Source organism: Rana temporaria, chromosome 4 (genome assembly GCF_905171775.1).
Source record: "Rana temporaria chromosome 4, aRanTem1.1, whole genome shotgun sequence".
NCBI lineage: Eukaryota > Metazoa > Chordata > Amphibia > Anura > Ranidae > Rana > Rana temporaria.
In genome coordinates, this window is record NC_053492.1 from 339,939,989 (window position 1) to 339,953,769 (window position 13,781).

General features: G+C 48.1%; 1 protein-coding gene across 2 annotated transcripts in view; it reads left to right on the plus strand.

Annotated features, from left to right (window-relative positions):
- The window catches only part of SOS1 (SOS Ras/Rac guanine nucleotide exchange factor 1), a 412,587-nt gene that overhangs the window by 148,807 nt on the left and 249,999 nt on the right, over positions 1 to 13,781 (plus strand). For both annotated transcript variants that reach the window (XM_040350763.1, XM_040350764.1), the window contains one exon: positions 10,981 to 11,190. In XM_040350763.1, coding sequence (XP_040206697.1) covers positions 10,981 to 11,190 — 210 coding nt within the window. The remainder of the gene's footprint in view (positions 1 to 10,980; positions 11,191 to 13,781) is intronic.

Genomic DNA, 13,781 nt, shown 5'->3' on the forward strand with positions numbered 1-13,781 from the left:
AAACCTTTACAATCACTTTAAAGGGTGAAAAAAAGATTACCCAAGCCTCAACCTCTAACACTTTTTTTTGTAAAATCTTGATTTGTGAACGGCAAAGTAGTACATCACAACACAAGTTGTCAGACGCATTTGCAGCAGACAGTAAGCCATAAAGTATTCAACATAACATAAAAACAAATTGGACATTGAAAACCGAGAAACATGTAAACCCATCGGGACCCAGTATCCTAATGGGCATAACTTAAACTTTTAGACCAGGCAGCGAGCCGGGGGTGAAGTCTCCCCCTCCGTATAAAACACTTTAGCCGAAAAACAAAGCGTGAGAGACACATTTCGAGCCTCTCATCGACTGATAAAGATGGGTGCTGGCTAAGGAGGGGCAAGGGCCGGAAGTCGAGCCGGCCGGTCAACTGGACAGCAATTGGTACATTAAATAATGCACAGATTCGAGGGTAAGCCAGCTGAGCGCGCACAAGGGGGGGGCCTCTATAGACCTCCAGCTTACCTCCCTGCATGCAACGACCTCGACCGACCTCCACAGTGATCGAGACGCCCGCCCCAAGGTGGTAAAATAAGTGCCTGTCCCCAAAGGGGAACAAGCTGCCCCTCGGCAACGGGATCTCGAGTCTGTCCGACCGGCCGACACCCCCAATGCTCACACCCCTCCCGGTGTATCAGCAACCAGGTCACTCAATGTCAGAAGGTTACTAGAAGGAAGGCAGAGAAAAATAGGGCAAAGAAGACAAGGGAGAGAAAGAGATAAAAGAAGAAAATAATTAGAATCAGTAGGAACATACCTGTGGTCGCACGTCCAGCTCCTCCCCCACACCACTTGCCTCCACCACCTCACAATCTATTAGTAGCTGAAAAGGAAAATTGCCTCATCTCCCTTCCTCCTCTGGCTGCCTAATGAGGCCAAAACCATGTTATCGAGGGCTCTCTACCAAGCTAGGTAGCCCGAGATCTTTGCTTAAGGGAAGGGTCTGCCAGCTCCAACAATGGCACATCCAAACTGGAAGTGACATATCCTGGATCCGAGACATACGTTGCCCAGGTCGACCAGGTGCTGGAAATGCACTCCCGAGTATTCCTGCAGGTGGCGATCCAGTCCTCCATCTCCCGGAAGCAGCCGATTCGCTGCATTCAGAAGGTGGGGCAGTACACTGCGTCTGTATTGGCTCACTGGCAGGGGAGAAGTGTGCAATAGAATGTGGATCGGGGAAAAAGAAATTGTGTAATTGTCTGTAGCGCCAAAAGTCCATGGGAAAAGTCCTGTGTCGTTCTCGAAGTGTCTCTAGGGGCAAGAGTTTACCGTCTCGCAGAAACTTACCACAGCTAGCGCTATTATCCTCGACCCAGGGCCCAAAGAACGCCACTTGTTCCCGGCGGGAACCACAGCCTCCCAATGGGGACACGGGGGGGGGGGGGCCGGAGCCAGTCTAGCATTAAGCCGATCACAGATTCCTAAGGTCTGAGTCGTCAATGGGAAAGTAAACTCTGACAGCCCCCTGTCCCCCCGAGACAACCACGGGGCATAAGACGGGTTCCTACCCGCCCTACACTTCTCCAGGGAAACCCAGAGCTTGGAGGCAGTGTGGAAGCGCCAATTGAGTATCCTCCTGAGGATGATCGCCCTATGATACCTTTGAATATCCGACAGACCCAAACCCCCCGCCTCCCTCGGGCGTGTCCGCAACCTAAGCGCAATTCTCGGTTTCCGGTCGTGCCAGATAAATTTCGATATCAGACTGGACACCTGGGTAAAGAAACCCCTAGGGAGGGACATGGGTATCATCTGCATATAGAACAGAATGCGTGGGAGGATGTTCATCTTTACTACAGCCAGCCTCCCCATCCAGGTAAAGGCTGTCTTAGTCCAAGTGGCCAAGTCGTTTTTCACTGTAGCTAACAAGGGGGGGGGGGAAATTGGCTGCATAAAAGGTGTCGTAATTGTCAACCAGACACCCAGGTATTTCAAGGATGACTTAGCCCAAGTAAAGGGGAAGGCAGTTTGCAACCGGTCAGCCAGCGGGGGTGGTATCTGAATGGGGAGTATTTCTGATTTTGAATAATTAATTTTAAAATTAGAAAGCGACCCAAAATGGTTAAGTTCCCACAGCAGATTTGGCAACGAGATCAGGGGTTCCGGAACGTCAGGTGGAATAGCACATCGCCAGCGTATGCTGAGAGTTTGTGCTCTGTATGGCCCACCGTCAGTCCTTTTAATGTTGACATTAGCCCGTACGGTGCATAGAAATGGCTCTAGCACCAGGGCAAACAGGATAGGCGATAGCGGGCACCCCTGTCTCGTGCCATTTCTGATCGGGAATCTGGGGGAAAGGAATCCGTTGACCTTAACTTGTGCACATGGGTGCGAGCACAACACCATGATCCAGGTCAGCATGTGTGTGCGGAGACCCATGCTTTCAAGTACGGCACCTAAGTAGGTCCAATCCACCTGATCAAACGCTTTCTCCGCGTCGGTAGAAAAATGAGATACGGGGGAGAGTCAGGGGGAGGTACGCGCCCAGTGAATGAGCTGTATAGCTCTGACGGAATTGTCTCTGGCTTCACGGCCTGCAACAAACCCAGTCTGGTCGGGGTGGACAATGAGCGGGATTAGATGTTTCAATCTGGTGGCGAGGATCTTTGCTAAAAATTTTACGTCCACATTGAGGAGGCATATGGGTCTGTAACTTTGGTGCAGTGTCGGGTCCTTCCTCTCGTTGGGGATGACTGAGATATGACCCAGCAGCGCCTCCCCAGGAATGGCGTTCCTGTCTGCTATGGAGTTGAAGTAGCTACACATCGACTCTGACAGCAGAGGTAGGAATTGCTTATAATAAGCTTTAGTGAACCCGTCAGGGCCAGGGCTCTTACCATTGGGCAGAGACTTCACCGTTGCCTCTATCTCAGCAGGGGGGATAGGGGATTCTAGCTGGGAACTTTGCTTGTCCGTCAGCGGGGGAAGGCCAGACGCTGCTAAGTAAGTTTGGATGTCAGTCAGTCTCGTATCACAAACCCCCGGGGAGCGTGTCGAACCTAGGTCATAAAGGGCAGCATAATAATCTCGGAACACAGAGGCTTTGGGAGGACCTGACCACGAGTAACCCAGAGGGTAGGCACAGCTTATGTACCAGCATTTGCGCACGTTTCTTCCTGAGAGCTCTAGCGAGCATTCGGCCACATTTATTGCCATGCTCATAATACTTGTGTGACATGTAGCGCAATTGTTTACGCGCCTGGCGATCTAGTAAACGCAAGAATAATTCCCTCATATCGGTCAACTCCCGCAAAGCCTCCGGGTCACCGGTATGTTTATGTCTGAGTTCAGCCTTTTGGAGAGCTTGGAGCACCCTGTTGAAGTCTGCCTGCTGGGCCTTAAGTCTAGATCCTTGAGAGATCAGTTCACCCCTCAGCACCGCCTTGTGACCTTCCCAAACAATCCCCTTGCTCACCCCCTCAGTCGTATTTTCCCGAAAGTAGTGGGACAAAATGTCCGCAACCTCCGAGACTGTCGCCTCATCGTCCAGCAAGGACTCGTTCAACCTCCATGACCAAGCCAGACAGGCATCCGGCTGCAAGGCCAACGTGGTCGTTGCAGGAGCATGGTCAGATATAGTGAGACCCCCAATAGATGAAGCCTGCAGCACCTCCAGGGCCAGGTGATCTACACAGATTAAGTCTATATGGGTATAGACATCATGGACCCTCGAATAATAACTGTAATCTCTGTCAGAGGGGTGTAGTACACGCCAGCTGTCAAACAAACAGTGGGTCTGTAGGGATCTACGAAAGTGCCTAAGGAAAGCGTGCGAATGGAAGGGTCGGTTGTGGGAAGTGTCGAGCTGCGGATCAGGACTGACATTAAAGTCGCCTCTCAGGACAAGAGGACCCTCCCTAAAGTCCGCCAGGAGTGCTATCAAGGAATGAAAGTTCACCCGAATTAGGGGCGTAGATCGTAGCTACAGTGAGTTTCTGACCCATTACTGAACCCTTCAAAAAACATACCATCCCAAGAGGTCTACTCTGCTCTCTGCGACTTGGAAGGGGCAAGATTTATGTATTGCAATAGCCATGCCCTTAGATTTAGGGTCCGGTGAGTTGCTTAAGAACCATTGGTTGTATAAGTGGGTTGGCAGTTTGGGCATTGACCGGGGGGTAAAATGCGTTTCCTGTAAAAGGATCACCTGTGCCCCTCACCGCTTCAGTTCCCACCACAGCTTACTACGTTTACATGGAGAGCAAAGACCTCGGACATTATAAGAAAGTACCTTAAGTGAAGCCATCAGAGGGTCTGTTTGCTGGAGGCTGTCGTGTCACAGAGATGGGTGTAGTGCGGGGGGCGGAGCTGGAGGCCGTTCCTGTGGAAAAAAATGAAAGCAAGAGAGAAAAAATAGAAGGGGGAAAAAGAGAAACGGCGAGGAACAGTAAAACAAACACATAATACATATGGTAACTTAGGGGAGAGAGCCCCATACCAAAACAGGGGGATGAGCCCCGGGGTCAGCCCTACATGGGAGTGATCTCCGAGACTCATTCCCATTTCCAAAAAGGAAATATACCTAGCAAGGTACGGCCTATGGGGGGAACGTGGACCAATGTGAGAGGGCAGGGTGCGAGGGTCAGCCCCCGCACCCCACCGCACAGTTAACATATAGCAATCATTTAGGAGGGGAAATCGGCTTATCAAAACCCAAAAATAAGGAGAATAAAATTAACAAAACATGAACTGGGACTTCAGGGAAGCCATCAGTGGGATCAGGGTCAGACAGGGGGCAAGGCCTCAGCTACAGTTCGTCCACAATGGCCGATGATAGGGAGTCCAAAGTGGCCCCAGTCCCTGCAGCAAGGCATGCAAAGGCGCATAGCGCAACAATGTCTAAACCCACCCACCCAAAACGGAGATGACTTCACAAGGTCTGGGCATTGAAGGAGTTGCAAAAGTAGCAATGGGTGAAGATAAACCCAAGGGGGAGGCAGACAGCAGCTGGGAAGCAGCAAAAGGTGCACAAAGGTTAAAGTTCCATTAGTTCCCTGTGGGCTCCGAGCCCCGGGGGGAGTTGGTAGAGGGACGTCCTTGGTCCCGCCTGCGACTCTTGCGGCTAACCGGCATCCATGGTTGTGGAAGTTGTAGGTAGGGATGTTCAGACAGTCCCCTCCAGTCAGGAAAATCCACCGGCTCTAGCCCCAGGGTATCCAGAAAATGCGGAAGGTCATCCTTATTGCACAGTGTGGCTTGCTTGCCATCTTTGGTCGCCTGGAGGTAAAAAGCAAACCCCCCAGCGGTAAGGCAGTTCCGCTTTTTGTATAGCTTCCAGCAGCGGGCGGAGGGCTCTACGCTGCATGAGGGTACGCCGTGAGATATCTTGGTAAAAGGAAAGTTTGGCCCCATCAAAGTCAAGGTACTCCCTCCCTCGCGTCTTTTGCATGATCCTGTCCTTCAAAGTATACTTGTGAACCCTGCATATTATGTCTCTAGGATTATCCAAATCCTGGGAGGGGGGTCTAAGGGCCCTATGGGAACGGTCGATCTCAATGATCGCTGTTGCAGGCAAACCCAGAATCTCCCTGAATACATCTTCCAGGGTAGGAACAAGATCTTTGTGAGCAGTGGCTTCTGGCAGGCCGCATATGCGAATGTTACCCTCCCTGGTGCGATTCTCAAAATCGTCTAGCTGGCAGAGTAAAGCTTCTATTTTCCGGTCCTGGGCACTGCACCTGTCCTGTAGCATGGAGATGGCTGGCAAGGCCTCATCCAGCCCTCTGTTCCACTGACTCCATTCTAGCCCCCAGGTGATTGGTGTCTGCTTTGAGCTGTGCTATGTCCGCTGTGAAGGCCTTCTCCACTCTAGCAGTGAATCTTTCCAGGTCTGCACGTGTGGGGAGAGACCAAATATGGCGCTTCAAATCCCCATCGCTCAGAACGTCCGCCATGTCGGGGCCCTGATCATGGGAGGTGGAGGATCCCGGGGAAGGCGGGGGGAGCAGTGTCAATCACCAATTCCGGAGAGGGGATCTGGAAGTCCGCAAGCTGCTGCTGCTGGGCCGCAGCTTTCTGTGCTGCCTTGGATGCCTTAGTCGCCTTTGGCTTCGGTGCTATCTTGGAGGTTTCAGGGCCCGGTCCGCGGGACCCGCCAAAGAAGGCTTCCAGCTGCTCCTGCCGGGTCCCATCTGTCCTCGACTGCTGGGAGAGTGCCCGCTGTCCCTGGGACATCGTTTCTGACGCTATGGGGGTGAGTCGCCCCTCCGTGCTGATGATTACTGCGGCGGTGTACGAGGAGCTGAGGCATTGCACGTCCTCACTCCTCCATAGTCAAGCCACACCCCCGTCAACTAGCTTTAAACCTACAGAACTGTGCAGGATTTTGAATTCAAATACTGTATGTAATTATAATTACAGTACCCATTTATCTTTATTTAGAGTTGGACCTACCCAGGTTGTGATATGCGTATTTGCATATTTAACCTCTTGACCACTGGGCACTTAAACCCCCTTCCTGACCAGACCAATTTTCAGCTTTCGGTGCTCTCACAATTTGAATGACAATTACTCCGTCATACAACATTGTACCCATTTGAAATTTTTGTCCTTTTTTTCACACAAATAGAGCTTTCTTTTGGTGGTATTAGATCACCTCTGGGTTTTTTATTTTTTGCGCTATAAAAGAAAAACGACCGAAAATTCTGTAAAAAAAAAAATAACTTGTTTCTGTTATATTCGCAGGTTATTTCTCACACACAGCATATGCATACCACGAATGACACCCCAAAACACATTCTGCTATTCCTCCCGAGTATGGCGATACCCTATGTGTGCAACTTTTACACAGCGTGGCCACATACAGAGGCCCAACATGCAGGGAGCGCCATCAGGCGTTCTGGAGCACCCAGGCCAATTCTGACATTTCTCTCCTACATGGAAAAATCACAATTTATTTGCTAGAAAATTACATAGAACCCCAAAACATTATATATGCGGAGTATTGGGGTATTGCGGAGTATTTGGGTATTGCAGAGTATTGGGGTATTGGGGGTATTGCAGTGTATTGGGGTATTGCGGAGTATTTGGGTATTGGGGGTATTGCAGAGTATTGGGGTATTGCAGAGTATCGCGCAGGGATATCGGGGTATTGCAGAGTATGGGGTATTGCAGAGTATCGGGGTATGGCAGAGTATCGGGGTATGGCAGAGTATCGGGGTATGGCAGAGTATCGGGGTATGGCAGAGTATCGGGGTATGGCAGAGTATCGGGGTATGGCAGAGTATCGGGGTATGGCAGAGTATCGGGGTATGGCAGAGTATCGGGGTATGGCAGAGTATCGGGGTATGGCAGAGTATTGCGCAGGGAGGGATGGCAGAGTATGGGGTATGGCAGAGTATTGCGCAGGGAGGGATGGCAGAGTATGGGGTATGGCAGAGTATTGCGCAGGGAGGGATGGCAGAGTATGGGGTATGGCAGAGTATTGCGCAGGGAGGGATGGCAGAGTATGGGGTATGGCAGAGTATTGCGCAGGGAGGGATGGCAGAGTATGGGGTATGGCAGAGTATTGCGCAGGGAGGGATGGCAGAGTATGGGGTATGGCAGAGTATTGCGCAGGGAGGGATGGCAGAGTATGGGGTATGGCAGAGTATTGCGCAGGGAGGGATGGCAGAGTATGGTGTATGGCAGAGTATTGCGCAGGGAGGGATGGCAGAGTATTGATGGTACTGCAGAGTATTGATGGTACTGCAGAGTATTGCGCAGGGAGGGATGGCAGAGTATGGGGTATTGCAGAGTATTGATGGTACTGCAGAGTATTGCGCAGGGAGGGATGGCTGGATCTGTGACTGCAGTTGTCACAGATCCAGCCCACAGCAGCTGCTGACACCCCGCGCTCCCCCCCTCCTCTCCTCTCCTCTCGCACTGTACCGAACGGTACAGAGAGGAGAGGGAGGAACCGGCGTCATCAAATGACGCCGGTTTGTTTACAAGTGATCGCTCCGTCATTTGACGGAGCGATCACGTGGTAAACAGCCGCGATTCGCGGCAATTTACCGTGATCCGTGATGCGCCGGGTCTTCTAGACCCGGCGAGCACGGACACTTCCGCGAGCGCGCCCCAGGGGACGCGCAAACGCAGAAGTGCACGAGGACGTCCCAGGGACGTCCTGTCACAGTAACTCGACCGCGCTGTAGCAGTATTTTTGCTATAGCGCGGTCGGCAAGAGGTTAATATAGACATGCGTATGCAGGGTCAGTAATTCAACAGGAAGTAATGGAAGGATAAGGCTTGACAGCCTTGGAGTCTGCACATTCAAGAAGCAAGCCAGCAATGGTATATTTTACCATGTGACCAAATCCAGGAAATTTCAAAAATCTCCTTATGCATTGTGGCTGCACCCACACTGCAAGGGCTACCTGCTTGTTTAGGTCTAGGGGAGAGCTGAGCCGGCAGATGACAAGTTCGTCTCTGCTCACTGTGGAGAGATGGACCTGTCAGATCTCTGCTTTCCTCTATGGGGAGATCCGATGAAAACTGACCGCCTGTCTGTTTTCATGCGATCCGCCAGACGGATGGAAAATAGGGTTTCCAATCCGTCTGGATTTAGTGGATCGGAGATATGTCACCGCTAACATCCGGTGCTCCATACAGGTAGATGGAGCGTTCGTTCAGGTCTGCCTGAAAAAACTGACAGGCAGACCTGAACGGTCTGCATGTGTGAAAAGCTCCTAAGTAGGTAGCACTTCTGCCTGGCAGGACTAGGGTTGTCTGCTTGAATCACAAACGCAGCACTATCTTCCTGTAGTTAACGTGTTCTGCCTGTGCCACAATTCAAAAGATTGTAAGCTCCTTGTTCCGATGGACTGGTGTAATGGTACAATATATAAATTATTAGCTGCGTAAATGATCGGCACTATAGAAGTACCTGTAATAAGAAAATGCATACAACATTTCTTAGTTTCTTACAGGCACTCCATTTTGAAGCTTTGACTTAAAATCTGGTCACTTACTATTTTACAATCCGCCGCCGATCCTCATAGATATTCAAAAAAGATAGTTTATAAAACTATATCTACACTGTTGTCATTTTGCTTGTGGGCTATGTGAAGCCTACAGGCACTTACTTCCTGGAAGTCTTGAATGGGGAGTGATAATTGGACAGCGCACTGCATCCTGGGAAATGATGAGACACATTTCCCAGGAGCATTAGAGGGAGGTGTCAGAATCCTAGGTGGTTTCAAAGGCAGATTTCGTGGGACCGCATAGCAACAGGCATTTCCAGATGAGTAAAAAAAAAATGTTCTTTTTTTTTTTTCTTTTTTAGTCGTAAGCTACAGTTTAAAGCAAAATTGTTTTTTTTTTATGGAACCTCCACTTTAATGAGTAGCTGCATTCCAAACCATCAAAGATTATTGAATCTGACACACCAAGTATATATTGTTAGGTTAGAGCAGTAATATTTTTTTTTAACTTTCTCCAATGAGATGAGAATTTTGTGAATGCAGGCTGTACTAATTGTCATTTGCATGTTTAAATTTGGCAAAAGCTTTAATCCACAGATTTGTGTAGGTATATGTAGTTACTTCTAAATTAGTGATTGTGGTACCCATTTACCTACATTTACAGACCAACACTTACCCCCCTTCCTGCCCAAGCTAATTTTCAGCGCTGTCGCTGTTTAAATGACAATTGCACGGTGATGCTACACTGTACCCAAACAGAATTTCTATCATTTTGTTCCCACAAATAGAGCTTTCTTTTGGCGGTATTTGATCACCTCTGCGGTTTTTATTTTTGCTAAACAAATAAAAAAAGACAGAAAATGTTGAAAAAAATAAAGTTTTGCTTTTGTTTCTGTAATAAAATTTAGTAAATAAGTAAGTTTTCTCCTTCACTGATGGGCACTGATAAGGTGGTACCAATGAGCGGGCACTGATGGGCACCGACGATGGACACTCATGGGTGGCACTAATAGGCACAGATAGGTGACACTGATAGGCAGCACTTCTGGGCATTCATACGTGGCACTGATGGGCATCCCTGGTTGCATTTCCCTGGTGGTCTAGGGGGGGGGGGGGGCATACCTGGTGGTCCAGTGTGGATGGCCATCCTGGTGGTCCTGGGCAGCATGATGGTGGTCCTGGGCGGGATCCGAGGGGGGGCTGCGCTGATAAACAATCAGCACAGACCCCCCCTGTCAGGAGAGCAGCCAATAGGCTCTCCTCTACCCGCGCCTGTCTAGCGATGTCCATGAGTCCCTCAGCTGTCAGGGACTCTGCCTCCTGATTGGCTAATGGCTGCTGTGTCTCAACCAATCAGGAGGGAGAGGGGGCGGTGTCGAGTGGCAGCGCCATGTCTGAATGGACACACAGAGCTGCATCTTGGCACGGGTGCCCCATAGCAAGCTGATTGTTGTGGGTGCACTCGACAGGAGGGAGGGGCCAGGAGCAGTGAAGAGGGACCCGAGAAGAGGAGGATCCAGGCTCCCCTGTGCAAAACCACTGCACAGAGCAGGTAAGTATAACATGTTTGTTATAAAAAAAAAAATAGACTTTACAATCACTTTACCTATGACCGTGCACTTTAAAGTATGGAATTAAAAAGCAAATCTTTTTAGAACTAGGATTTTGGGTTGGGCTAAAGAAACCTATCAGCGGTTAGTCTATATAGTTAAAGATTTTTGTAAAAAGCTTTCCCTAATTGTCCTTTATGAGGAGAATATCTATTTTGCTCTCTCTCTCTCTCTCAGTATATGTTAACGCCTCAAGGCAGGTGGTAGCACCCATAGCGATAAGATGATTGAAACTAATTTAGGAAGCGCTTTTGAGGTACCTAGAACATTTAAGAAGCTAATAGATGAGGAATTACACTTACAACTGACTTATCACTTTTGGGTAGACTTGCTTTTATTGTATAATATTTTATTTTCTTGTCTCAAACTTTCATTTTGTTTGAATTTGGTGTCCTCTAAATACTGCCACCCTTCTTTTACACAGGTGTTGATGGATATGTTTCACCAAGATGAGGAAGACATGAGCGTATTGTGCCTAGCTGATGAAGAGCCATCCACTTTAGGGGAACAAACATATTATGACCTTGTGAAGTCTTTTATGGCGGAAGTTAGACAATATATAAGGGAACTGAACCTCATCATTAAAGTATTTCGAGAACCTTTTGCCTCCAACACAAAGCTGTTTTCAACTCATGTGAGTTTTTCACCTCACACTCCTGTTTAATATATTGCGTTACTCTTACATTTTTCAATAATTTATATGTGAGTTCTGTTGCTATTATTTATAAATGGGGACGAGAAACTCCTGCCTGGGTTTGATTCTGGGCCAGTTTCACAAACTATTCTCAAAATGTGGAAATCCTTAACATCTTCCCAAACCCTAATGTAGTCTATGAAGGGTGGAAGAGTCTTTATATTCAGTTAGTTTCTTTTGTGGGGACTAATAAGCAAACTACTGTCAAACAAAAGATATAGGAAACGGAGCATTGCCAGGGCGAATATTTACAAAAGCCAAAAAAACAAAAAACAAAACAAATGGCCTTTTCATGCTGCTTCAAGGACAACATTAAAATGATTAAAAACATGTAACCACTTGTTACAGGTCACTTATACCTCCTTCCTGCCCAGGCCAGCTTTCAGCGCTGTCGCACTTTGACAATTGTGTGGTCGTGCAGCACTTTTTTTCACACCAATAGAATTTTTTGCTAAACAAACAAAAAAAGACTAAATGTTTTTCATATTTGGTTTATAAAATTTTGCACACAGGTAATTTCTCCTTCACTGATGGGCACTGATAGTGGGCACTGATGGCACTAATAAGCAGCACTGGCAGGCAGCACTGACAAGTAGCACTGATGATGAGGCAGTGGTGGGCACTGGTAGGCAGCACTGGGCATCACTGATGAGGCAGTGATGGGCACTGGTAAGTGGCACTGATGGGCACTGGTAGGCGGCACTGCTAAGTAGCACTGATGATGAGGCATTGATGGGCACTGATTAGCAGTACTGATGGGCACTGGAGGGCAATGATTGGCAGAACTGGTGGGGACTAAGGGGACCGATGTCCCTCTAACCCAGGGATCTGCAATTAGCGGACCTCCAGCTGTTGCAAAACTACAAGTCCCATCATGCCTCTGCCTCTGGGTGTCATGCTTGTGGCTGTCAGAGTCTTGCTATGCCTCATGGGACTTGTAGTTCTGAAACAGCTGGAGGTCCGCTAATTGCATATCCCTGCTCTAACCGAAGCCGGTTAATGGCTTTATTATTTTTTTTTCACACTGACAGCGTGAGAAAAAAAAAAGTTGATAACCAGCTTTTGTTTACTTCTGCAATCAGCTGTTGGCTGACAGCTGATCATGTGATAAAGGACTCGCTGTGATTGGCCCTTTACCCTGATCGGTGATCAGCTGAGTCCCAAGGACTCAGCAATCACAGAGCGCGCCGCCTGGGCAGAGTGAAAACGGGAGGACGTCCATGTACGCCTTCCCAGCATTTTAAGCCCGTGCTGTAGCCGTCAAGTCATTAAATTCCAGGTTTGCGGGTTCAATAAAGCTTTCCATGCTGTTGAAGAATATCATGATTTTCAAAAACAGCCTGAGAAAAAGCAAACTGACAGCTCATACTTGCATACTTGCATAGTTACATAGTAGGTGAGGTTTAAAAAAGACAAGTCCATCAAGTCCAACCTGTGTGTGTTCTTTTATGTTAGTATTACATTGTACAGTATATCCCCCTGTATGTTGTGGTCTTTCAGGTGCCTATCTAACAGTTTTTTTTAAATATTCGAAGTTCCCTTCTGAAACCACTGCCTGTGGAAGAGAATTCCACATCCTTACCGCTCTTACAGTAAGGAACCCTCTACACAATTTAAGGATAAACCGCTTCTCTTCTAATTTTAGTGAATGGCCTCATAACCAAGGTCCTGCCGTGCCCTTTATTAGCTTTGTTGCCCTTCTCTGGACTCTCTCCAGTTCCAGCACATCCTTCCCGAGGACTGGTGCCCAGAACTGGACCGCATACTCCAGATGCAGCCCGGACCAGAGTCTTTTAGAGTGGGAGAATTCTCGTTTTATCTCTGGAGTTGATCTCCTTTCTAATGCATGCCAATATTATGTTTGCTTTGCTTGTGTTAGATTTTAAATTTATTAATATTTTTATGTGATAAACGTTTCTGAATAAATGTTTAAACATGGTAGTTTTAAGATTTGCTGAGGATAGAGAAATGCCATCTGTCGTAGACTACATTTATTCTTGAAGTTCTACGTCAAGACAGTGGGTGGAGATATGTTACTTAAATATACTCAAGTGGGTGTTACGTTTGTGACAGAAGCTTGCCACCATCCTTGGAGCTATTCTAAATGTGAATTATGCTTAGCTTGGCTTTTAAAACAGTATAAGAACACATGTAGTGTGCGTAGCTAGCTAGGGACCTCAGGGTCACTCAACCCGACGGGGAAGGGACCCTATCCAGCAGAGAGATGTACCATCTAATTCCTTCTTCTGAATTATCATCCTGCCATGTTTTACCAGCTGCCAATATGTAAGCATTGACTGTCTTGCTATCCTGTCTTTGGAAGAATAAACATCGTATTATGAAGAAAACCTGAGTCTGTATATTGGGAACGAAGAGCGCCTGGGAAGGAGACTATTGACATATCACATGACACGTGTTAAAAATGTCCCCTATCTCCCACATTCTACAGCTTGCAACAGCTTGGCATTGCATACCACTGCCGAGTCCATCATCCACTAGGACCTCCAGGTCCTTTTCCATCCTAGATTCCC